The 27,730-nt window shown below is 43.1% G+C and overlaps 1 protein-coding gene across 2 annotated transcripts in view; it reads right to left on the bottom strand.

The window, feature by feature from the left end:
* Positions 1-9,912, bottom strand: part of LOC113409511 (programmed cell death 6-interacting protein) — a 51,082-nt gene extending 41,170 nt beyond the window's left edge. For both annotated transcript variants that reach the window (XM_026663516.1, XM_026663517.2), the window contains exons 1-2: positions 9,623-9,912; positions 2,139-2,193 (exon numbers count right to left, since the gene is read on the bottom strand). In XM_026663516.1, coding sequence (XP_026519301.1) covers positions 2,139-2,193; positions 9,623-9,828 — 261 coding nt within the window. In that variant the 5' untranslated portion in view covers positions 9,829-9,912. The remainder of the gene's footprint in view (positions 1-2,138; positions 2,194-9,622) is intronic.
* Between the last annotated feature and the right edge of the window lie 17,818 nt (positions 9,913-27,730).

Below are 27,730 nucleotides of genomic sequence, written 5' to 3'. Positions count from 1 at the left end.
TATACCTGTGAATGACAGGGCAGAACCTCCTTCCCCTGAAGAGAGTGCCAATGTGAGAAATTTCCAAAGCTACAAGGAAACCTAACCATTCTCCAAAGTAAAGTACATGAACTTTTTTTTGTTTTAAGAACTGTGATGGATTTGAAGATGCTCTACAATAATTTATGAATATCATATCTTGCCTGGATGATTGTGCTGCTTACTGCATGCATATACTGATTTAATTCAATAGCAGGATTGTTCAGAAATGCACCCAGGAAGGAATGTGTATGTGTGGATCCTGATACACACTTCCTAGCAAAAACTTCAGAGACAACACAAGAGACATTCACTTTGAATTTCCACTTCTGAAACTCTGCTGCACTCAAACTGGTTTGGCAAAGCAGACCCAAGCTCAAAGAAAAGAGAACAAAAACTATCTGGATTTTAAAGGACACTCCCTGAACAGGAGGGGGAGAGAGAGTTAGGAGACTGAGATGCAGACACCCAGAGGTTAGGGGTCGGGGCAAAGTAGGTCTGTCTAGGAGTCTGAATGAGAGAGACTTATGTCGACCTTTTGTTGTTTTAATAATCCTTTTTTCTTATGTTAATGTTTTGTTCCTACTGTTAAGAACAAAAAATAATTTGTTATAGGAAGGCTGTTTGGATCCCTATTCACAGCTGGTCACAGACTCCACAGAGAACCACCATTGGTACCTAGGGTTGCCAGCTCTGACAAGCTATTCTCAGAGATTTCCCCCCTCCCCCAACATGACGTACTGTCATTTTCTTAAAATATTCTACTAAAATCTCCTGGATTGCTTTCAACAGCCACTGGGAGATCAATGCCGATTCCAGGAGACTCCAGGCCAATCCTGGAGGGTTGGCAACCCTGAATCCAGTTGTACCTGCCAGGAAAGCATAGTCAGTACATAGGGCCTATATCCTAGGACCCAGTCTAAAAGAGGGAGAACCATCGGATTCCATCCCAGGAAAGGCAAAGTAGGAAGCCTTAGTACTAATGGAGGTGCACTCAGGGAGACCGGAGAAAGGGTCAGAGGTGTAGCTAGCCTTGTAACCATGACAAGAATTACTAATACAAGAGAATTTTCCACTCTGAGCAAGTACTGCTAGCAGAAAAGGGTGCCTGCCATATTTTATTCCCAGGGTGGGTGGGATTTGTAGACCTTACTTCTTGAAGAGAAGGTTTGAGAAACTCAGATAAGTTCTTCAATTCTTCAGCATGGCAAAGTGTGAAGATCACCACAAGAGAATTTATCATAGGAGGAAGTCCCATGCCAGAAGTTGTGCAACTATATACAAATATATATTTACCTCTGGGTTCTCTTTACCATCACTTCCAATTATTTCCCCTTTACTGAGCCATCCTACCTTGGAGCACCCTTTACAGACTTCAGTAGAAGCTCTCTTTGAATAAACCTTGTGGAACTTAGCATGTTTAAAAGAAGGACTAAGTTGCTGTCATACAAATCTCTTTGTAAGAAGTGTGTCAGTCTTTCTGCCAAACACATCACTGTCTGAAAGGAGCACGCCTTGAAAGAACAGAAATGGTGACTTCTGCCCTATAGATACTGGCGCAGCCAACTCGAAATGGATGACTGATGTCTTCTTACACCTCAACAAAGACGGATATAGAACAGCTAAAAGATCTACATTACCTCTTTGCTCATAAAGAAAGAATTTGCAACCCTTATTAAAAATAAATCAGGTTTAAATACAAAATTTAAAATAGTGTATACTAGCAAATAAGGTGATTGCAAATGAACTCTATAGCTGAATAAGTGCCACTGTTACCGATGGACCAGATCACAGTGGCCTCCAGAAAAATCACATTTTTTCTGAGCCTGCATTTTGGCATCTGTAAAATGAGAGCAATGATAGTTACCACGGGTGAAATCTCAAAGTATCAGGATTAAACACGTCCACAGCCACATGTAAGTAGAGAGAGATTAGGAAATGAAGCTAAGAGAGATTAATGTCTTTCCTGGGAGAAGCACTGTCTTAGACATAGGCCTAGAAGAAGTAGTAGTAGTAGTAGTAGTAGTAGAAGAAGAAAATTTAAAAAAAGACATCCTGGTTTCCATGAACTATTGTCCCAATACAGTATATGTGAAGCCAATGCAAGTCTTACACCTTACCTGATTTTCAGAAAATGGAAATTTTGGCTCTATGGAACACAGCTGATCGTAGTATCTAGACCAACAGACAAAAGAGCGGAGGTAAATACCAGATTAAGAGTTGTATTGGTCTTGTTTACATTGAGGAAGGAGGGAGGGTTGCCCTCCATACGTAAATCATGGAACTCCCCCACTAATTCTGCAACATTTTGGGAAAGATAACTAGAACATGCAATGTGCCTCCACTGTGGCAGCAATCACTGTGGATCTAGGAGGGGAGGTGGATGGAAGGCAAGGGATACTGAGGACAATGTGTCTCTTCCATCCCACTTCCCACATGTGGTAGGAGGAGGAGAGATCCTTATGCAAAGTGTCCACCGTATGAACACATGACAGACAAGGAAACAAATCTGCCTTGACATTCATGATCATGTTACAGAGAATTAAATTTAAAAAATCATGACATTAAAAAAATCATGACATTAACATAACATTTGCTAACCATCACTATGCTGATTCAACTTGTATGTTCTCTCTACCCCCAACCATTTGTCTATTTTGATTGCAAGCTCTTTGGTCACTATTTTTGCCTAGCACAAGGGGGCCCCATTCTCTGCTGGCCTCCCAGAACTACTGTAATGAAAATAAACTAGAATGTTGCACATTTCCATAGTGGAGCTCATTGCACACACCAAGGGCTCCTTGTTTCCTTCCGGTCACACCCGCAAGCTCCCTGTGTGCCACACTCCCATTCTCCTCTACTTCAGGGATTCCTTGAAAAACCCTCCACCTCCCCTTCCCTCATGCCAAGGCGCCTCTCCCCCCCCCCTTTTCTTCCCCTCTAACGTACCCATCTTTCCCTTGAACTGGAAGGGAGGCACCCTCTCCTTCTCACCCCTCCACCCCAACCCAACCGAGCAGGGTTTGGTGAGGCAGGGCATTAGAAAAGAAGAAATAAAGCCTCTTTTATTCTCCACTCCTGCTGCTAGCTAAGCATCCAACCCACAGCTGTGCAAGCCTCTTTTCTGGTTTACCCAATTTTCATCAAAATCTATAGGGTTCTGCCCACTGATGCCTAGAACACTCCCTGAAGGAACTAATTTGATACAGTGTTCAGAAGTTACGTTACATCCAACAAAGAGAAATGTCATCACTTTTGAGTAGGGCCTCACTTAGCCAATACTGGATCAAAATATGAGACTTGTTTCAGAGTGGTAGCCGTGTTAGTCTGTATCAGCAAAAACAACGAGGAGTCCTTGAGACTAACAAATTTATTTGGGCATAAGCTTTTGTGGGCTAGAACCCACTTCATCAGATGCATGAAGTGAAAAATACAGGAGCAGGTATAAATACATGAAAGAATGGGGGTTGCTTTACCAAGTGTGAGATCAGTCTAACGAGAAATCAATTAACAGCAGGATACCAAGGGAGGAAAAATAACTTTTGAAGTGGTAAGAGAGTGGCCCATTAAAGAAGGTGTGAGTAACAGTAGGGAGAAATTAGTATTGGGGAAATTAAGTTTAGGTTTTGTAATTACCCAACCACTCCCAGTCTTTATTCAGGCCTAATCTGATGGTATCCAGTTTACAAATTAATTCCAGTTCTGCAGCTTCACGCTGAAATCTGTTTTTGAAGTTTTTTTGTTGAAGAATTGCCACTTTTAGGTCTGTTATTGAGTGACCAGAGAGATTGAAGTGTTTTCCTACTGGTTTTTGAATGTTAGGATTCCTGATGTCAGATTTGTGTCCATTTATTCTTTTGCGTAGAGACTGTCCAGTTTGGCCAATGTACACGGCAGAGGGGCATTGCTGGCACATGATGGCATACATCACATTGGTAGATGTGCAGGCGAATGAGCTCCAGATGGTATGGCTGATGTGGTTAGGTCCTATGATGGTGTCCCTTGAATAGATATGTGGGCAGAGTTGCCACCAAGGTTTGTAGCAGGGTTTGGTTCCTGGGTTGGTGTTTTTGTTGTGTGATATGTAGCTGGTGGTGAGTATTTGCTTCAGGTTCGGGGGCTGTCTGTAGGTGAGGACTGGCCGGTCTCCCAAGGTCTGTGAGAGTGAGGGATTATCCTTCAGGATAGGTTGTAGATCCTTGATGATGCGCTGCAGAGGTTTTAGTTGGGGGCTGTAGGTGACGGCTAGTGGCATTCCGTTACTTTCTTTGTTGGGCCCGTCTTGTAGTAGGGACTTGGTATATTTAGTGCTGAGCTAAAGCAAGGAAGACAATTCTAAAATGAGGGACCAACAAATTTAAGAGACTATATTTCATGATCCATGAATTCTAGAAGCATACCTTACACAAGTGGAAAGGATAGAAATTAGCATTTTTCTCTATATTTCACTCTTGGCAGGTGACAAAACTTAAAATCAAGTCACTCAGAACAATGGCTTCCTTCTTTTCCTCAATAACACCTCCATTCTGATAGGAATGTAATAGGCTCTCTAAAAGTGCTAGTTAGAGATTAATGCTGTATACCATTTGCAAATTGGACTTCCAAGTGGATTGCAGATGACAAAGCAGTTTATTTCTAGCATTTCAAGATAGCAGCTACTAAAAACCATCTTTAAGTCAAAGTAGTTAGTGAATGTATGGCACAGAGAGAGGGGGGGGAAGATGAGCTGGTGATGACAGAAGTGATTTTCAAGTCCCAAAATCACACAGCCTGCTGAAGTATTTGTACTTACTTCCTGTTCACTTCTAGGTTCAATTCAAAGCGTTAGTAATTAACTTACTTTACATCCTTAAAAAAGAATACAGGCCTAGTCTACACATAAAAATTAGATTGACCTAGCTACATTGCTCAGGGCTCTGAAAAAGTTTGCACCTTCCGCGGAGTAGTTAGGTCAACCTAAGCCCACTGCAGACTCAACTTGGCTGTCAGAAAAATTCTTTCCTAGTCCGAGCTACCACTTCTCAGAGAGGTGGATTACCCACATGGAAGGGGTTTTTCCATCTATCAATGTAGGAAGCAGCTACACTACAATGACATAGCTGTAGCACTGTAGCTGTGCCACTGTAGTGTAGATATATCACCTAGATACCCTTAAGTCCCTAAATGGCCTACAACCTGGCAACTAAAGTCAGCTGGCCAACTCTCACCATTTTAGAGTCAAATACTCTGGGAATGGCTGTGGTAGATCTTTCACTTTATGACCCTTACACTCCCTTTGGAATTTCACACATATACCCCTTTTTATGGGCTTCTAGAGCCTAAATTTAGTCAACTACAGAGTGGAGTGGGATGTGAATTTATTTTATGTAGCTTCTGTCTGATAGCCTGCTTTATTTCCCTACAAAATGTTGATAAATACAATAAGAATTTATTTTTGTATTAAAAAGGGATAGTCAACATTTTTTAAATTAACAACAAAGAAATTCCAGTTTGATATAAATAGGCATGTCCTTTTTTAAAATCCTTATTGAAAGAATTATTCTGCTTCCACGTTGACATTTATAAACATCTTTTGGAGCAAGTGAATGCTATACAGTGAAAACACTATGACTGTAGACATACACAAAGTCAACCAAAAAAAAAAAAATTCCCTCCCTTACTAGATTCTTCAGTTGTAATAATCGTAGGTGTTACCAAAGTAGGCACAAAATTCTCAGACAAATGAGAATCTCAAATTGTTGTGTCCTTGCCACAGAGCTGCTGGCTCCTTTAAGACGAGTCTAGGCCCAGGCTACCCTTACAAGGCTCGTTCCCCTTAAATTAGCTTATCTAGGCTGTTAATTGAAGAACACCTGAGCCTGTTAAAAAGCTATCAGGGCTGAGCTGCAGGATGGTGCTTGTGACACATATTGAAATGCCATACAGAATCTTTGGAGACCATAATGTATCAAGTGTGTGCATCACTGTGGGCCAGGGACTGAATGCAACTCCAGGGGATCAGGTTATCACAGCTCCCCCAAGAACCAAACATAGTGGGGGGTGATTAAGGTGAATCATTTTGATTGTAAATTCCTCCACAGAGATGCCAACCCTTAGGGAAGCTTGCATACACTGGTTCAAACTGGGTTTTCCAGAGACAAACACAAAGAAAGGACTTTTGGGATAAAAATGCTGCGTTGTAGAGGGTCTGGAAAAACTTTGGCCTATGAAAGCCCCATAAGTCTGATGTGCAACCTCTGGAAAGCTTTTAGCATGCAAATAGGAACTTTTGTTGTTACTATGTTTTCTCTGTAATGCTTTTACCTAAAGAATAAATGTGCTTTTTTAGAGAGAGCGCGCTTGTGGTAAACCGTAACTGCTGACAATACACTGTTCATAGCCCTTGTAGAGAAAGCTTCCTTGGGGTGATCTTTATGGGGTCACTTACTTAGGTTTTGTGGACAAAGTTCACTGGTGGAGTGGCACTGTGCCCAAAGATCTGGCTCACAGGATATGTAAGAAAGGTGGCATAGGGGATGAGACAATTTATATATGAAGAACTGCCTTTTCTATGGAGATTAAAATGAATGTCCTACCCTCTAATATACAGGTTTGTATTAACTGATGCCACAGGAATACTGCTACAGTATATCAGTATTTCAATTTATCGATAATTCTTCTGCTCTTCTGTGAGAGTTGGGAAGCTATTGGGTTGTTTTTTGTGGCAAAGTTAAAGCATCACTGTAGACACTGCCATTCATTATATCGCCAGAACTGGCCTCCCCCACTATCCCACAATGCCCACCGTAACCGCTCTTCTCTCTGTCTTGAACTCAGGCCCTATAGGAATGCGCCCCTCCCAGGCGACGGGGGAGAGGGGGGAAGAGGGACATAGGGGGCAATTGCCCAGGCGATTTAAAACGGCCAGGGGGCCCCCAGACATTGCCACAGTAGCAGCAGAAGGCACTTTTAAATTGCCCAGGCGGCCCGCAGGACTCCTAGACACACACGGGATGGTACCGACAGTGGTAAAGGCAGCCAAGCGCGCATGTGGAAGCCCTGGCTGTGCTGGAAGAGCTCACTGGGCACCGGCTAGCACAGGAGGCGGCAGCAGCAGCTCGCTGGGCACTAGCCAGCGCAGGCAGCAGCACCGCCCAAACGTCAGGCGGACCGTTCTGCTCTGGGGCCCGAAATTGCTGTCAGCGGGCCTGGCACCTCCTCTTTCAAAGTTCCGGGAAGTCCTGACAGCTGAGCATACCATTCAGGCAGCAAAGAGCAAATCATTATCATGGAATTCTCCTGCTCTCCCCACACTAGGAACACAGCACCAGGCAGGTTCCTGGTGGGGGTGGGAGAGGAAACGGGACAGGACGCTGTGCAGAACCAAGGAGGAAGGTGGGGACTGATGAACTCAGCTGCCCTGCATCTAGCTATGTATACATGCGCCCCTCCCATTTCAAAGCTTCAGGAAGCTTTGACATTTCTCAGAGCGGAGAGTTCACAGAGCTGTTGAGGAGGTTGCTCCGAGCAGCTGAGGAGACTGGGAGGACTCAGAGGGAATCACAGAACCATAGGCAGGCAAAGCAGGATGCGGGGGGCGTTTACACACTGTTTCTGGTCTCTCCGCACACACATCAATCCCCGTCACTCACTCACACACACACACACACACACACACACACACTTCAGTTGAAAAGCAGCTGGCAACCTACTAGGATGCCCACGGAAGGATGGGATTGAGAAACCTGCATCATGTGATGCTGTACCTGCCCCAGGAGGCATTGCACACCATTCCCAAAGCACCCTGCAGCCCCTTGCACAAGGGGATAGCTACCCACAGTGCACTGCTCTCCGTGTTGATGCAAGAGCTGCTAGTGGGGATGCACTCTGCAGACAAGGAGCATAGTGTGGACATGCAACAGTGGTTTAAATAAAGCCATTTAATTAAAGCGGCATAACTTTTGTCGACAAAACTCTGTAGTGTAGACAAGGCCTAAAAAATTAGTGTCTTCATTCAAATTCTGACCATTTGTGTAGTATGTTTTAGTGAGTATACCTGGTTACTTTCAATATTTATTAAGTCACTATGTAGAAGGCACTGGTTTTCAAAGAACGTTTTCCATTACCACCTTCATGAGAGTCTGGTGAGTTAAAGACTCAAGTTCTTTCATTTGCTCCCCCCTCGACCCCCCGAGCTTTCACTGTGTACTTTCAGAACACAAAGTACACAAAACACTCTGAAGTACTGATTTCTCCTTTACTATTTAATAGTGTAAGCCTTAGGTTGGTCTAATTTGCATTTCAGAAGTCTGTTGCTCATATGGGCCCTTTTACAGTACCTTTTGCCTGTGTAACTGGACAGTATAACTTGCTCTCCTAGCTGTCAAAGCAGCTTACTATTTGGGATATTTCCAAGATCTTAACACAGGGATTTTGCCCCATTAAAGCAGCACTGACAATTTGCCAAAGGGCTTCACACCATTCACATAAAACTTAACAGATTGCAGCCATTCCTTCAATTTAGCAATACATGTGTCAAACTACAAGTCCCAGCATGCATCCTATCATTTGGAAATTAGAAGAAGTTACTTGGCACGCTGAAACCTGTAATCAACCCCCAGATCAGTGTTTCCCAAGCAAACTGTGCCTAATCCAGTGGGGATGAAGAAAGATGGAGCGCTTCCATGGGTAAAGGAGCAGGTGGGCCGCACAGCATCCCCACAGCTGGACACAGAAGCAGTTCAGGTGTACAGCGTTGCGGGTTAGAAGCAGCACCACAGCTGCCCACGGTTCCTTTTTCTCCTATGCCACTCACCTAGAGTGCCAGAGTCCTGGCACAGCAGAGCCACAGACAGACTCCCTCATACCAAGCAGATCACAGACATGCGCTGCTTGGGAAGCCGGGAAGAGGCGCAAACACAAGACAAGAAGCAACAAACGTGGCAGAAGCGAGGAGAAGGAAAACAGAGGAGGCGACGTGAACACAGCTCAGCTGACGGCACGTGGGGGCAGGAGGGAAGAGCTGTAAGCCATAGGAAAGGGGCAGTAACGTCCGGAACTACCACCTATGGCAACGGGCCGGAGACAGCGGGCGGAGAGCGCCCCCCGGGCAGCACCTCCCTGCCCCGACCCGCGGCCTCGCTCAGGCCACTGGGCTCGTGGGGGCCAGGCCGCCAGCATGACGCGACGCGGCCTCGCATCACGGCCCGGCCAAGGTGTCCCGGCAAGTTGAGCGGACCCCTGACGTCACGCGGGAGACGCCCAGGCGGCGCGAGCACATCCCCGGTAAGAAACCGCCGCGCTGGGAACACAGCCAGGAGGCGGGAGGAGGGGCAGAAGCCCCCAGGGGGAGGGCGACGCGACGCCCGGGGCACTGCAGCCCAAAGCCCGGGGCCTGGCTGGGAAACACCGGGTCCGCTCTGCGAGAACTTCCCACAAGTAACACTACCGCCTGCCCCTCCCCCCTCCCGCCCGCGCGCACAGCCGCCGCCGCGGGTGTTTGCGCTCCACCCGGCTGGCGCCGACCTGTCCGGACGGGACAGCAGCACAGGCCTGGCGTCGCTCTCCTCCCCCCCCCCCCCCCCCCCTCCGTGGGGCCCCCCCGCGCGTGCCCCCCCCCCCGCACCTCATCAGCGTCTCGAGCGAGCTCTCGTGCTTGTCGAGTGGGCGGCCGACCGCGCTTTTGCGCAGCTTGTTGAGCTCCTCGGCCGCGCGGCAGTGATCGCTCTGCGCCTCCCCGGCCGGGTACGTCTGCTGGATGAACTTGCAGAGCGGCTTGGCCAAGTCCACCTCGGAGGCCTTCTTCGACTGCACCGAAATAAAAGTCGCCATGTTTCCCTCCCCCTGCCTGCGCTTGGTGGGCCTGTCCGTCCGCCCGCAGCCGTACAGAGAACTGCCCGCGCCCACCCGCCGCACTTCCGGGATCTGCGCAAACTCTGACCTCAGCACGGCACGTCAGTCAGGCGCTTTCCCCAACCTTACTCCACCCGGTTCCCCTAGCCGCGCCCCGCAACGTCATCGTCGAGCTCCCTCTCTCATAGCCCCGCCCACTTCCTCTCCTCCCTAGCCCAGCCCCGCGCCTCAAATCCTTCCCCCTCCCTCCATAGCCCCTCCCTCTGTGCTCCCCGCCCCCACCACTCCAGGGTAATTCAGCGCTAGGTGCCTGCGCAGTGGCGCTTCCCTTCCGCTCACCTGGTCTCAGTAACCAAGGGCGGGCAGAGCGGAGCGGAGCGACGCAGGCTGCCCTGTAGCTCTCTTGTGAGCCAAACGAGAGCTGGTCCCTGACATTATTCTTACACGGTTGTTCTTCTGCCCTCCCCACGCCCCTGTGTTGTTTGTTTCATCTACTTTTATGTTTCTTAAATACGATTGCAAGCTGAGTGTTTCTTACTAGATGGGACTTGTCTGCTAAGACTGCTGAGTGCTAGTGTAATGCAAATAATAAAACTGAACGATTTTTATTTTAATATTTGTTTTTCTACATTGATATTTACTATATTATAGAAGGAGCCAGTAATGACTGTTATATTTAGATTGCCTAATACTTTTCATTAAAAATATTCTTGCAGTCTTTTTTTGAGACGCTCTAACAACCTCCATTGTTTGCACTTGGCTTCAAAATTCAGCAGGGAAACAAAGCCTCAAGTTAGAAAAGTGCCTTCCCACGACCCCCCTCCCTTTGAAATTTCATTCAGGTTTGGCTGAGTTATAAACTTCTGAAAATCTCCATTTCACTTCTGTCACTTGTGTCTTTCAGAACATTTTGGCAGCATACTAAAATAACAACAGAAACATTTCACTCTGTCTATGCAGCACACTACACTGTGAATACCTGGAAGCTGCTGGAGCAGCAAACGGTGGGAGAAAGAACCTGAATGGGCTCTCAAACCCAGCCCCAGCCTATGATTCCAGCATCCCATCACATTCCATCCCCTCCGCTTGAGGCACCACATGAGTCAGAATGTCCCCCAACTCCCATCAGGAGAGACAGCTGGACCATGCTCCCCTCACGTAACCCCCAGGACCTAGCATATGATCCCACCAGCTCATCTCCATTCAGGGAACACCACATGGATCAGGATGTCTCCTATGATCTAGCTGAAGGGAAGGGAAATACTTAGCCGGGTTGGGCTTCCCTTGACCACCCCCTGAATGGAGTATATGGCACCAGTAGCTCACCCCCAGCTCCCACTGGGATAGTAGTCTTTTTCTGCTACCAACTAATAGTCCTGTAGCTTGAGTAGTAGCTATCTGTGCTGAATGTTCATGGTTCAAATGCTGTTGATAGGGGAAGGGGGGAGATTGTTACAGTGGTATGTAACATAATTTGTTGTTATATTTTTCCCTTTTAAAAAAACTATAAAATTGCATGCAAGATTAAAATAAAGTTATTTAAAGCTGCAAAGTCAAGCACTCAAAAGATAGGAAATATCGGACTTCCAGTTGCTCATGCAACTTTAATTTGCTCTCCTTGTGCATATGTACTATTATGCAATCTTTAACTACATGATCACATGCAATTTTTTCCACCGGACTCCTGCCTAATTCAGTGCAAAGGTTGGACACATGATGAGGCAGAATTAAGTATGCACAAGCAATCAGAAATCTGGCATTTCCTAACTTAACATCACTTGACTTTACAACCTAAATAACTTTATTTTAACATTTGTTTTGTATACAATTATTATTTATTTATCCAGCACCATAAGTGGGCATGATGCTTTCTTTACAGACAAGTAAAAGACAATGGACCCAATCCTGCATCTGCTGAATTCAGTGTGAGCTGTGATACTGATGTGATGCTGGCAGACCAGGTGGCAACTGATGCTAAGGTCCAGGCATGACAAATGCATAACTGGACAGTCTGGTTTACCTGTGGGTTAGTATTAGGGCTGTCAAGCGATTAAAAAAAGTAATTGTGATTAATCCCACAATTAATCGCACTGTTAATAATAGAATACCATTTATTTAAATATTGTTGGATATTTTCTACATTTTCAAATATATTGATTTCAATTACAACATAGAATACAAAGTGCACAGTGCTCACTTTATATTTATTTTTTATTACAAATATTTGCACTGTAAAAAACAAAAGGAATAGTATTTTCAAATCACCTAATATAAGTATTGTAGTGCAATTTCTTTATCATGAAAGTTGAACTTACAAATGTCAAATTATGTACAAGAAAAAAATACATTCAAAAATAAAACAATGTAAAACTTTAGAGCCTACAAGTCCACTCAGTCTTCCTTCAGCCAATCGTTCAGATAATCAAGTTTGGTTACATTTGCAGGAGATAATGCTGCCCGCTTCTTGTTTACAAACAGGGCTGGCTCCAGGCACCAGACGAGAAAGCACGTGCCCGGGGCGGCACATTGTAAGGGGCGGCATTCTGGCCAATCTTGGGGCGGCACATTCCGGCCGCCCTGCCGTGGTTCTTTTTGTTTTGTTTTGTTTTGCTTTGGCAGCCCGGTCCGCAGATCCAGAGCCCCCGGCCAGCTCCCCACGCTCCGCCAGTCCCAGCCCAGCCCTGCAAGGGCATAGACCCCGGCCCGGGGGGGCAGGAACTAGCGATCCCCGCCACTCACCGTGCTGCCGGGCTCCCCGGGACATGCCACTCCCCGCCGCCTGCACCGGCCTCCGCCTCCCGCACTGCTCTGAGCCCTGCCCGGCTGAGCCGCCTTTAAAGGAGCGGCTGAGCCAGCACCTCCTGCAGCTCCCAGGGGTTCTGCCTGCCCAGCCGGGAGAGGCACCCCAAGGCCGGAGGGGGGAGCTCCTCTCATCAGCCTGCGAGCGGGCTGCCCATGGGTGGAGGGAGCAGGCGGACGCTGCCCTTCACCCCCCTGCGAGCCGCCTTGACCGCCCTCCACGCACTCCCTGTGGCTGCCGTGGTTTTTTTTTTGCTTGGGGCAGCAAAAAAGCTAGAGCCGGCCCTGTTTACAATGTCACCTGAAAGTGAGAACAGACATTTGCATGGCACTGTTGTAACCGGCATCGCAAGATATTTACATGCCAGATGCGCTAAACATTCATATGTCCCTTCATGCTTCAACCACCATTCCAGAGGATATGCATCCATGCTGAAGATTGGTTCTGCTCGATAACAATCCAAAGCAGAGCGGACCAATGCATGTTCATTTTCATCATCTGAGTCAGATGCCACCAGCAGAAGGTTGATTTTCTTTTTTGGTGGTTCGGGTTCTGTAGTTTCGCATCTGAGTGTTGCTCTTTTAAGACTTCTGAAAGCATGCTCCACACCTCGTCCCTCTCAGATTTTGGACGGCACTTCAGATTCTTAAACCTTGGGTCGAGTGTTGTAGCTATTTTTAGAAATCTCACATTGGTACCTTCTTTGCATTTTGTCAGATCTGCAGTGAAAGTGTTCGTAAATCAAACAACATGTGCTGGATCATCATCCGAGACTACTATAACATGAAATATATGGCAGAATGCGGGTAAAACAGAGCAAGGGACATACAATTCTCCCCCAATGAGTTCAGTCACAAATTAAATTAACATACTATTTTTTTAACTAACATCAGCATGGAAGCATGTCCTCCGGAATGGTAGCTGAAGCATGAAGGGCCATAGGAATGTTTAGCATATCTGGCACATAAATACCTTTCATCGCCTGCTACAAAAGTGCCATGCGAACGTCTGTACTCACTTTCAGGTGACATTGTAAATAAGAAGCAGGCACCAGTATTTCCTGTAAATGTAAACAAACTTGTTTGTCTTAACGATTGGCTGAACAAGAAGTAGGACTGAGTAGATTTGTAGGCTCTAAAGTTTTACATTGTTTTGTTTTTGAGTGCAGTTATGTAACAAAAAAAATTTACAGTTGTAAGTTACACTTTCACGATAGATATTGCACTACAGTACTTGTATGAGGTGAATTGAAAAATACTATTTCTTTTATCATTTTTACAGTGCAAATATTTGTAATAAAAAATAATATAAAGTGAGCACTGTACACTTTGTATTCTGTGTTTTAATAGAAATCAATATATTTGAAAATGTAGAAAAACATCCAAAAATATTTAATAAATTTCAATTGCTATTCTATTTAACAGTGCGATTAATCATGATTAATTTTTTTAATTGCAGTTATTTTTTTGAGTTAATCATGTGAGTTAACTGCGATTAATCGACAGCCCTAGTTAGTATAGTTAAAATAGATATTAGTGTTATAAAAATCTGTTTTGAGTTTAGACTTTATGGAATGCTTGTAGGGTGCTGCATGTAATAATCCAACTTATAATATCTGTATCTCATGGTATAAAGTTATATTGAGTGTTTGCATTGTAAACCTCTATAAAGGTGTAACTCACTAAACTGGAAAAACAACATTAATTAAGGTAAAGTGCTGTTCCTGCACACAAGATGGACCACAGGAGGGAAATGAGGCATTGTATAGCATTAAAGGACAGAGACCTTGTTGATTGTATTCCCTACTCCCTCTAGGAAGGGGAGGCATGCACATGAACCCATCCCATCAGCTTAGATTCTGGGTTGAAGGGGATAAAAATCCCTGACAAGGAGAAACTGGGATCTTTATGCTGTCTGGACTCTGGGGGCAAAGATTCCTAAACATAAGCACGAGATCCCCATGATGCATGGGTCAGCCCTAAAGGACACACAGAGCTGCTTATTATAATTTGTTTGTGTATGTTTCCTGTTTTAACCTTGTAAATAACTTCCTTATTTATTTTCTTATTGTTAATACATTTTTAGTTAATTACAGGATTGACTACAGGCATTGTCTTTGGTTTGAGATCTGAGTACAATTGACCTGGAGAAAGTGACTGGTCCTTTGGGACTGGGAGTGACCTGAATATTGTTTTGATTTGTAATGTAAAGTGACAGTCTGTCACAAAGTCCAGCTTGCCTGGGTGGCAAGATAGACTGGAAAGCCCAAGGGCACTGTCCGTGACTCCATGGTAAGACTGTTACTGGGTTGGTGAAGTCTAATTATAGAAAGAACAGACAACCAGTTTGAAGTTTCTGCCCTGCTTTTAGACAGTGTCCCCCAAGGATTGCATTCACAGTCATGAGCCACTCCCGACAGCGTGACAACTGCCTTCAGTAGGAATAGGATTAAGCCAAATGTCCCAGCCTCAAAGAGTTTTCTATCTAAGTCCCCAGTCCTGCAAATTCTCATTATGTGCCTTATTACTGACAGTAGCTTTACTGGAATCAGTGGGACTACTCAAGGTAATGTAGCTCTCTACACTTAGTAGTAAGTGTTTCCAGGACCGGGACTTAAACTAGGATATGCAGTGATGAAGAAAAATAAATGTTGAAAGGGAGTGGAGGGCGAAGGGCAAAAATTACAGCAATGAGATCATGCATTGCTTTCGAGCCCTAGTGATCTTTTGTTGGACATTGCTTGACTAATCCATTCAGTGGTTGTTAGTATTCCTAAATCCCTCCCAACAGCACCACATAAGTTATACTAGATGATAGTATAAATCACTAGAGCTTCAGACAAACCAATATACGGACACATGATTTGCTCCCTTGCCATGGATTTATTAGTACTTCTTTACACTTCTGTACTGCATTCTTTCTCAATGCATCCGATGAAGTAGGTTGTAGCCCACGAAAGCTTATGCTCAAATAAATTTGTTAGTCTCTAAGGTGCCACAAGTACTCCTATTCTTTCTCAAAGAATTTCAAAGAATCTCAAAGAATTTTACAAACATTGATGATTTGCTAATTGCCTCCTAACACCTCTGAGACTATGTGTTATTCCCAATTTACAGACGGTTAAGCAAGACACAGGGGTACATCTACACAGCAGCTGGGAGGTGTAATTCCCAGCTCAGGTAGACATCCACCCGCTAGCTCTGCTTCAGCTAGCACACTAAAATGAGTAACTTGACCATGGAAGTACAGGCAGCAACTCAGTGTAGCCACCCACATACAATCATGTCTGAGACCCCTAGGTACTCTGTGCTGCTATTTTTAGGCACTAGCTCAAGCAGAACTAGTGTGTTTATGGTTACCCAAGTTGGGAATTACAACTCTCAGCTGCTGGGTAGACATACCCTGAGAGATTAAGAACTTTCCCAAAGCCACACACTTATGAACAGAATTCAAATCTTCTGACTCAGAGTCTTATGCTTTAAACAATAGATCTTATTTCCTTTTTTTAAAAGATTATATGTACTAGAATTAAATGCAAATTTATCATGTGACCTGGTTACAACATAGTCTTTCCCTAAAATAATTAAAAGCTTTGTTGTTTTTTTGCAGCACAAACAGGATTTAAACATGTTTTTAGCATTATGCCAGAGCCATGGATACAGTGAATTTTAGTGTAGATAAATCATTAGCTGTGCCCAGATCGCCTGTCTTCCTCCCCCAACATAAATTATGTATAAAGAGACCACAGACCAAAGTGGTCTCAAGTGTTCTGGCCTTTTTGAAAGTCAGATTTTGTTCTCATTTCACCAGTCTTTTTTCAATGTGCTACGTTACTTTTTCTGTCTGTGAGATTTTCTGACATTGAGAAAAAGTGTGAGATTTTTATACTTGCTTTGTGTTCTTTTTCATTAATTCTGTTGACTAAGGACATTCACATTAATGCAGGATGTTTATTTGGTTTTGACAGGTTTCAGAGTAGCAGCCGTGTTAGTCTGTATCCGCAAAAAGAACAGGAGTACTTGTGGCACCTTAGAGACTAACAAATTTATTAGAGCATAAACTTTCATGGGCAACAGCCCACTTCTTCGGATTCTCACACTTCTTATCAAACTGTCTGTACTGAGCTATCTTGATTATCACTTCAAAAGTTTTTTTCTCTTACTTAATTGGCCTCTCAGAGTTGGTAAGACAACTCCCACCTGTTCATGCTCTCTGTATGTGTGTATATATATATCTCCTCAATATATGTTTCACTCTATATGCATCCGAAGAAGTGGGCTGTAGCCCACGAAAGCTTATGCTCTAATAAATTTGTTAGTCTCTAAGGTGCCACAAGTACTCCTTTTATTTGGTTTTGGTTTTATTCTTTCTGGCCTTGTGGCTCTGTCCCTGAAATGATAATCCTCTGTAACTTCACAGACATTCCAGCAGCAACTGGTCCTGATATCGCAAACGGATGAAAAACAAACAGCAGGACTGCAGATAAGGGACCTAATTCCTGGGTCTATTAAGTCTACTTTGTTCTGGTCCCCTGAAAAAAGCTGACTTAAATCTGTTAGATTCCACCACATCATTCTCCCATCATTGGGGAATTATCTAGCAACACAGGGATGCCATAGCACTGACTATCACTCCTGCCCATGTGATTGTGGCATCCTCATGCTCAGCTGATCCCCATTTGTGGAATGGACCCTTGATAACATGGGAGACCAGTAAATTGGAATTGCCTTTAGACTGCTCCAACTTATGCGAGGGACCAAACCAACTGCAGTCAGATCCAGGATTGGTGGAATGTCATGGTAATTTAAAGCCATTTCCCCATCCTCCTCTGGTCCTGCACCAAGGATAGCTCTTTACACTAGAGCAGGGGTAGGCAACCTATGGCACGTGTGCCGAAGGTGGCACGTGAGCTGATTTTCAGTGGCACTCACACTGCCTGGGTCCTGGCCACCGATCTGGGGGGGCTCTGCATTTTAATTTAATTTTAAATGAAGCTTCTTAAACATTTTAAAACCCTTATTTACTTTACATACAACAATAGTTTAATTATATATTATAGACTTATAGAAAGAGACCTTCTAAAAACGTTAAAATGTATTACTGGCACGCGAAACCTTAAATTAGAGTGAATAAATGAAGACTCGGCACACCACTTCTGAAAGGTTGCCTACCCCTGCACTAGAGAATCTGTCCCAGGATCTTAGGGCCATATCCTGCAGCTGTAACAAGACAAATAAGGCATCAGGACTGGCACATTTCCACCATACAAGGGGGTCCTAGCTGCAGACAGGACAGATTGGGGGATTGTGACGAGTCTGCCATGCTAGATTCAGATTCATTCCAGTATCCCAGAATTAATGGGTACATCAAGCCTTTGGGAGCTTGGTCACAATAACCAAAATGAACTACCCATAGTCAGATTCTACACTGAGTGTTTGAAAAGGCTATGAAAATAAATAAAAATAGAGGTGCTTTTTACATAATATTCTTCCTGATATTTTCTTGCCTTCTCCCAGCAGACAGCATGTCTTCTACTGCACATTATTCAATAATTCATGATAGCCTGCCCAGCCCTACTATACTGACAGTTCCTGCATTTAGAGTACATATCTCTCTTCCTTCTACTCAGAGTGAAAGAATGTTTAAACCTGTCCCTGGCAATCCTAAAATGGCATCTATAAATTACATAGGGACCTTGTTCCCCCCTTCTATACTACCACACAACTGGTCTTTGAAGGGAGCTGGGTGGATAGGGGGAGGGAATGTGACTAGTGGAACTGTAACTATGAAGATCTATTGACCAAAACGTTTGTGAAAGATGGGTGTGGGGGTTGTGTCTGAAGCTACAGAAGCATAAGAATATAGGAATTGCCATATTGGATCTGACTACAACGCCCCATCTACTCCAGATGTTTCAGAGGAAGGTGTAAAATTCTCATGGTGTATGAGTGCAATTAATTTCTAACCCCAGGAAGTTACTATCCTGTAGCATGAGGGACCTGTAGCCCAGAGGAAGAGTCTATCACCTCTTCTTGCACAAAGCCCGGTTTTCACAGAACACAAGATTTGCCCCTAAGGAATTATAAATCCATTTTACTGCATATTTAATTAATATTTATTATTGTGTTATAGTACTCAAAGGTATGCTCGGCACTTAACAGAAGACAATAAAATTGCAAGCGCTTCAAGGCAGGGACCATGCCTACCTGTGTTTGTATAGAACCTAGCACAGTGGATATATCTACACTGCAATTAAACATCCATGGCTGGTCCGTGTCAGCTGACTCAGGTTCACCGGGCTCGGGCTATGAGACTGTAAAGTTGTGATATAGACACACAGGCTCAGGCTGGAGTGGAGACTGAGCTCTGGAACCCTGGAAAGAGGGAGGGTCCCAAAGTCCAGGCTGCAGCCTGAGCCCAAACTTCTATACCACAGTTAAACAGCTCCGCAGCCTGAGCCCTGCTACCCTGAGTCAGCTGACACAGGTCAGCCACAGGTGTTTAATTGCAGTGTAGATATACCCAATAAGGCCCCAATTCTCAGTACTACCACCATAGAAATGGAGGGTCCTGTGGCACCTTTAAGACTAACAGAAGTATTGGAGCATAAGCTTTCGTGGGTGAATGCCCACTTCGTCTGACGTGGGTATTCACCCACGAAAGCTTATGCTCCAATACTTCTGTTAGTCTTAAAGGTGCCACAGGACCCTCTGTTGCTTTTTACAGATTCAGACTAACACGGCTACCCCTCTGATACTTGACACCATAGAAATGTTAAATAATAAGGCATGATCCCTTTTCCAAAGAGTTTCCAATCTAAATACAGCATGTGATCTGAGTCAGGAAAACAAGTTGGAGAGACAGGGGTGTAGCAAAATAGGGATCACAGCAGTATGATCACGTGGTGACTTAGGTTAAGCACATATACAGTACCTCATGGTAGTTCAGATAAGTTTTTCTTTTTTATATGAATCAAAATTAAAAAGATAATAAATATTCTTGACATGTTTTTTGTGAGCATCGCAGAAAAGGCAAATTTTCAGGATAGATTTAAATGAGGAGAGGCTGCTGACTTTGTGGACCGGAATATGAAGAGCATTGCAGATATAGGACATGACATGAAAAAAAGGTGCAGAGATGCTTGTTGGAGATATAAATGAAGGGGAGCGAAGTGGACTGGAGAATGAAGCAATAAAAAACTAGATCAGGTAGGGAGGAAGAGGTGGAGTTATACAGCACCTTGAAAGTCAGCATAAGATGTTTATATTTGATACAATGGAGCTACTGGAATAATTAAAAAAACAGGGATGATCTTGGATGAGTTAGGAAAATAATTTTATCTGCTGCATTTTGGATGGAGTGGAGCATAAGTCCAAGAGTCCATATATTGATAATGATATTTACATTAAATAGTTCAAAAATATTAGCTATAAGCAGAACTGTTTCTAAACAGAATGCTGCTCAAAGTTTTCTATGAGGTGTCAGTAGCCTCCAGAGGCAGGCAGTATTACTGATTAGGTTACTGCAATGCCTGCATTTGTTATTCAAATTCACTATGTACTGTGGATTCAAAACTACAGGAAAAGTAGCTCTTCATTAAACCACAATGCCAGCTGTAATCTTGGGTCTCTGTAAACTAAAAAATCTAATTTATTTTTAAAATACTTAAAAAGAACAACCTATTCAAAAGATTTGTTGTGAACAGTGTCAAACTCTTTTTTTGTTTTTGTTTTGTTTTGCATACTCTTAAACAGCAACAAAGTAAGTACTCTTTACTGTTCTGATACAGTATTTCATATATATTGTTTGTACGTCTCCATATGTTCGTACAAAATTTACAAACCAAAAACCTGGTGGAGGACAGTGACAGTTTTCAGCTCAACTAGAAATAATTCAGGGAGATACTGTCAAACACAGCATAGTTTTTTGAAAATGTCCATATAAAATGCAAATCTGTTTCTTAAAACAAAGGATTTGGATAAACCTATTTGTAATTAGTTGTATTGATCTGATCTGATATTTGCTCCATACTAGTGAAGGATCACATTCTTCCCTCTGATACACACGTCCAACTTAAATGGAGTCAATGAAGGACTTGTCTACATGGGGAGTTATCAGGAAGTTATACTAGCATAAGGCAAGGTGTGAATCTATACTGCAGGAGTTATACTGGTATAACTCCAAGTTAATTAATTAAACTGTAAAAAGACCACTTTTATTCCAAAACAGAGCATCCACATGTGGAGTTATACACCTATAACTACTGCAGTATAGATTGACTGCTGGCATAAACCCATAGTGTAGACTGAACCTACAATGACGGAAGGGTTTTTTCCATCACTTGAGAGATACAAACTCCCCAAGTGATAGTAAGGTTATTCGACTGGCCTAGCCATGTCTACACCAGGGATTAGGTCGGCAGAGCTATGGTGCTCAAGGTTGTGGATTTTTCGCACGCCTGAGCACTGTAGCTATGTCAACCTAAATTTTAAGTGTAGACCAGGCCCTTGCCATATATCAGTATGACTTCCTAATAACTTCCAGTGTAAAGAAGCCTGAAGTCATGCATAAGTATCCAATCCAGATTTGGTCATGAAATCTCTGCAGTCAACATGTATTTAGGATGTGAGCCCACATTTTTGGTACACCTAATCTCTTACATTAGTGGGAGTTTAGACTGCAAAAGGTTCAGGGCATCAGAATGTAAGTTCCTTGGAGAAGGAAAAAAGTCATCTATATTTATTCATTGCTGAACATGTTGAAGGCCCTCAATAAACCATGAATACTGCTACTTTGCATATATAAATTATATTATTTTAAAAATACATGTTTACCCATAGGACTAACTGGGAGATAAGATACCTGTCATATTGCAATGAGGCACATGAAAAGTAAACAATCAAACAAACAAACAAAAACCCAACTTCATGTGATAGTGTACTAAAAATTGCCTTACAATTCTCTTATTCTTTTTACGAACATTTCTTCGAAAAATCGCATAATTTCTGCAGCCCCAAACGGGATGAATACTATAATCCCTGTGTTATTGTTCTAATGCTATACATCTTCAATTAAAAGTTAAAAGAATAACGGAGTAATGGCACTAAGGAGATGCAATCTTTTTAGTGTACTGTTTGGAAAATCTAGTTCCTATAATTATGCTGTATTTTTACTGCTGAATCAGTGCATTTGAAAAAATGTAAGACTTCATTTTTTAAAAAAGCGACAAAGAGTCCTGTGATACCTTATAGACTAACAGACGTATTGGAGCATAAGCTTTCGTGGGTGAATACCCACTTCATCGGACGCATGTAGTGGAAATTTCCAGAGGCAGGTATAAATATGCATCCGACGAAGTGGGTATTCACCCACGAAAACTTATACTCCAATATGTCTGTTAGTCTATAAGGTGCCACAGGACTCTGTGTCACTTTTTACAGATCCAGACTAACACGGCTACCCCTCTGATACTTGACTTCATTTTTTTAGTACATAGTCCTTTATTCATTCCATCAAAGAGATGAATTTATGATTTTACTAAATGCTCTAAAAAACTCAGCTAATACCCCTTGAGATTACCTGTAAAATAGCTATTTTGAAAGTCAGAAAGTGTCCACTTCAAATTCCCTTGTCCATGTTTCTAACAATGTTTATGTATTAATAACTGTAAGTAACTTTTTACAATAATTGCAAAGTAATACCCCTTTGACTCTCTTACTTGTTGCACTATGGGACGCATTTAAAGCAACAGCTACATGGACACTGTGGGACACATTTAAAGCAACAGAAAGATCCCTTTGTAGAACTTAAGAAATGTATTTCATTCTTTATAAGGCATTCGTCAAAATGCACCAGCAATTCAACTCAAATGTTTCCTACTAAAGTTTAGGGTGACCTCCAAAGAGACCAAATGAGTTTGTGCCTTTTTTTCTTTCTTTATGAAATATAAAGAATGTCTAAGGAGTTTTTCTTTGTTTGATTTAAGAAAAAAAAAATTCCCCTCTTTATATTAGAATTTCAAGGAGAACTGGTAGGGTTATGACATCAAATATACCAACAAAATTAAACCTGATTAATAGTGAGAGGTCCTTTTTTACAGGTCCTTTACAGGTCACCATTAACCCAAACTCTCATTTTAATAATATTTTACATTTATACATACAGTACTTTTCATCCCAAAATATTTTGCAAGGTATACATATAGGAATCACTTCACCCACACTAAAATACAGCTGGTATGGGGGTCAGTAACTGGCAATCAGCCCTTACATAGCACACTACTCAATGGTTGGGGAGGAGGAATCTTGGCTAAGGACTCTTCTGAAAAGTGGCACATGATGCAGACAGGAGGTCCCATCAAAAAGACCTTCACACATTAAATTACATGGAACTCAGAAGGATCAATCTCAACACTGCGTGAGATTCAGTCCTGCGGTTCCAAGGAATCTGTATTGAAAACCAAAGTTTTGGGCAACTAAGCAGTCTGACCATTGGTAGTGAACTCTCATTTTCAGCATTTTAAATAGAGATGGGCCTGAAGTAAACCCCTGCTCCAAATATCCATTGCCTGCCCCGTCACTGCATGAAGCAGTCTTGTGTCCGGAGAGCACAGTAATAAACATTGGTCTTCCTGTGGACTGCAGACATTTGCCCCGACTGAAATCACATGTTGTTTATGTACACAAGCCAAGAAGCATCTGTCCTGCAGTGGGAGCATGAGTTTCCAAGAGTGTGCCAATATCTTTGTTTGGTCAAACACACAATCCACATCTTGGCTGTTGCTAGTTGCCTGTCACCCAATCATGATAAACAGTGAAAGACACTGTAGTTTGTCTATTTAGTAAGACACTCTGTAGGGTAAAGGTAGCATGCTTGAACAGAGGGGATATTTTCAAAGCCACACAAGCAATTGTCCTTGGAGCACAGACCTTGTGGGTCCACCCACCAATAGCCTCATCTGTGCAAGGTTTGCTTTATGTCCATTGATAACTTAGGTTCATAACTTGACAACCCCACCTCTCAATGAAAAAAGAGAAAGGGAGAGAGCAAGTTGTCATTACAAGTAATTCTTTAAATGTAAAATCTTTGCAATAAAATTAATAAGCATTTATAGATGCTTCCCTGCATGTAGCATTTGCTGTGTTTCTCTACAGGTATAACAGGTTGGACTTGGTCTGTTGTTTAGCAAACATTTTAAACATACGTTTTAGGAAGCAAGAAAAACACCATGACTCAACCATTAATTGGGGCAATTTAGAGAGTAACTACATGAGCCATGTCATGCTGTGATATTTCACTGTAGTTAATGACTTCACAAGATATGTCAGGGCAGAATTTGGCTTATTATTGTTCACACATGACTCATCCATGCGATGCAGTTGCAAAAGCTACTATCATTCCGGGATGTATTAACAGGAGTGTCACATGCAAGATACAGTATTTAGTTGTCCCGCTCCACTCAGCACTGGTGAGGCCTCAGCTGGAGTACTGTCTCCAGTTCTGGATGCCAAACTTTAGGAAAAATGTGGACAAATTAGAGAGAGTCCAGAGGAGAGCTACAAAAATGATAAAAAGTTTAGAAAACCTGATCTGTCAGAAAAGGTTAAAATAACTGGGTATGTTTAATCATGAGAAAAGAAGGCTGAGGGGTGGGACCTGATAACAGTCTTTACATATGTTAAAGGCTGATATAAAAGGGAGAATGATCAATTGTTCTCCATGTCTTCTGAAGATCGGACAAGAAGTAGTGGGCTTAATCTGCAACAAGGGAGATTTAGGTTAGATGTTAGGAAAAACTTTCTAAACTACGAGGATTGTTAAACTCTGGAATAGGCTTCCAAGGGAGATTGTGGAATCCCTGTCTTTGGAGGTTTTTAAGAATAGGTTAGACAAACAGCTGTCAGGGATGGTTTAGGTATACTTGGCCCTTCCTCAGTGTGTGTGGGGTCGGGGCTGGACCAAATGACCTATTGAGATCCCTTCCAGCCCTACATTTCTATGATTCTATGATCCTGGCCTATAGACATCATATGAAACATCTCAATAGGGCTTGGCTAATATTAGCAATGTTAGTGCAAGGAAGCTAGTATGCAAATTGTTTTACGAGCTTGGAAGGCTATGCCTGCACCTACTGCATGTACTCACAGCAGTCTGACCTGCCCTGGTTTGGTTTTGTTTTAAGATGAACTTTTACTATGCTACATGGTGTCCTGAGATTACTTAAATGAGTAACCTTTAAAGGAAGATATTTCAATTTTCTTATCTGAGATATAAGCCTCTCCTGAATCTAAAGGAGCTGCATGATTTGTGTATACAAAGACTTCTTTTGTTTCCAATGAGTAACATACAAAGCTCCAATATGGCACTCCCTTTAATATGGAACTAGCAATTTTTATTCAACTGTCACACTCATCAAGCACTTAGGCTTGGTCTACCCTACAAAGTTAGGTCGACATAAGCTGCCTTGCATCGATCTAGTTGTGCATGTGTCTACTCTTAAATTTGTCTCCTACTGATGTAAGTGCCATGTTACATCAACTCAGTAATACCACTTCCCTGAGCAGCGTTGAGCCACGGTCAATGTACTGAGGTCAATGCAGCGGGAATGTAGATGCTACATTACTTATGTCAACCCTAAAAACAGTCCTCCAACAGCTGTCCCACAATGCCTGATACTGACCACTCTGGTCAAAATTGTGAACTCCACTGCCCAGGGGTCACAGAGAGTGGAAGGCCCCCTTCCCCTTTAAAGCCCCATGAATTTTTTAAATGCCTTTTTCTGATTGTCCAGCTTGGCAAGCACACCTAGCAGCTGCCCAGCTGACCATGCTGGCTACACACTCTGCACGTGCTCCGGCCTGGCGTAGATAGGAGATATTGGATCTCCTGGGCCTGTGGGGAGAAGAGGCTGTGCAAACACAGTTACGGACCAGTAACACAAATTTGGACATCTACGAACAGATTGCCAGGGGGACGCAGGAGAAGGGGACCAGCATTACTGCTGCATGAAAGCGAATGAACTACATCAGGCGTATCAGAACTAGGGAAGCCAACAGTGCTGAGCCACAAACCTGTTGCTTTTACAAGGAGCTGCGTGTCATACTTGGCAGAGACCCCACCACCAACCCTCAGGCCACTGTGGATATCTCTGAGGAGCCCAAATCACAGGCCTCTGGTATGAAAAGTGAGGAGGAGAAGGTTGGGGGACATGTAATCAGGGGGTCCAGCTATGCTGCGAACCAGGACCTGTTTGAGACTCCACCACAGTGCAGTCAGTCCCAGCAGTCAAGCATGGGTTAGTCGGATGCAGGGGAAGGAATCTCGACTAAGTATGTAATTGTATTTCCTGTGACAATGATGTACTAATGGCACCCCCGGTTTAACAGGACCCAGCTGTCGACTTTTCATTAATTTACTTGTTCTTGAAGAGGTAGCAGTACAAAGGGAGGTAGCTTTTTATCTGCTTTTCATTCCCCTGTAGAGTTAGGCAGGAGGGGGGCATGCAGAGCAGTTTGTTTATGTACACAGCAATGTCCCTGGAATCCTCATAAGAGATCTTGATGAAACTGTCATGGAGGTACTCTGCAATCCTCTCCGAAAGGTGTCTAGGAATAGCAGCCTTATTTTTTCCTCTGTGGCAGGACATTTTCCCACACCAAGAAACTGTCATGTTCCATACTGATTCGGTTTTTCTTTTGGCTCTGCAAATACGGGACGATTGTGCGTCTTGTGCTTGCAACGCTTATGACAATAGTGCAGAGCTGTGCAGGCTCCATGCTTCTGTCAGGGATGGTGGACAGCGAGGAGGGATGTGCTTTTTCACAGGATTTTTAAAAAAGACTCAGAAATGATGGGATATAGATGACATTATGGGAGGGAGACAGTTGTGTGCTGGGAAGTTGACCCCTTGCTCCCAATCACGCCTGCACGACTCATTTCTGCCCCACCATGCATTGCCAAAACTTCCCAAAAGAGTGCTGGACACTGGTGGGTTGCATACTGGGATACCTAGCCATGATGCACTATGCTGTGCATCGACATAAGCACTCCTGGTGAGTATGCAAGGAGCAAAATGTGCATGTGCACAAGTGATATACTTATTGCAGAGACTTTATGATGATGTAACTTACGTGAACCAAAGTTTGTAGTGTAGACATGACTTTAGTTTAACACTCTGTTTCTCTCCTCGTAGACATAAAGAAATAAGATCCATCAAAGAACACAGGATAATATATCATTGTCTAAAATATTATTTCCAGTGAATTCTTAGATACTATCTATGTCCCCATTCTGCAAGCACTTATGCTTGAGACTACTCACCTGCATAAAGATAAGCATGTGTTCAAGTCTTTGCCAGATCAGGACTCACGGGACATGGATTTTTTTTTTCCACTCTGTTTTTCTGTAGCAACTAAAGAGTTTTGGAAGGGTTATAAAATCACATTATTCAAGGCTTAAATTAATCTTTAGCTATTAGGGATCAGAATGGGACTTTAATGTGTGGCAGATTATTCCATATCTGCCTAATGTGGCATTTCTTGCACCTTCCTCTGAAGTATCTTCTGCCAGCCACTGTCAGAGACAAGATACTACTCTAGATAGACCATAGGCTTGATTCAATAAGGTCATTCCTATGTATATTCCTAATGAAAGTTGATGATCTCTGAAGGTGAGTAGGTAAAACTGACATTAAAATGGTGCTCAAAGCCTCTATAGGTTAGTTTGTGATGCTCATACTGTCCATTCAGAACAGGGTAGGCTAAACCCACTTGTTTACCTTGAGGATCATCCAATTTTTCTATTGCCTTTACTACATAATGTGTCAGGTTTCAGAGTGGTAGCTGTGTTAGTCTGTATCAGCAAAAACAACAAGGAGTCTTTGTGGCACCTTAGAGACTAACAAATTTATTTGGACATAAGCTTTGTGTGCTGTGTATTTATACCTGCCTCTGTATTTTCCACTCCATGCATCTGATGAAGTGGGTTTTAGCCCACGAAAGCTTATGCCCAAATAAATTTGTTAGTGTCTGTTTGTGTGTGTCTGGTTTTCTGCTGTGCTTTTATGCTTTCTCTCTATGCCTC

Source organism: Terrapene carolina, unplaced genomic scaffold (assembly GCF_002925995.2).
Source record: "Terrapene carolina triunguis isolate 2854851 unplaced genomic scaffold, T_m_triunguis-2.0 Scaffold33723, whole genome shotgun sequence".
NCBI classification, from domain to species: Eukaryota; Metazoa; Chordata; order Testudines; family Emydidae; genus Terrapene; species Terrapene triunguis.
Note: the sequence above shows the minus strand (reverse complement) of the source record. Positions and strands in the feature narration are given on the sequence as shown.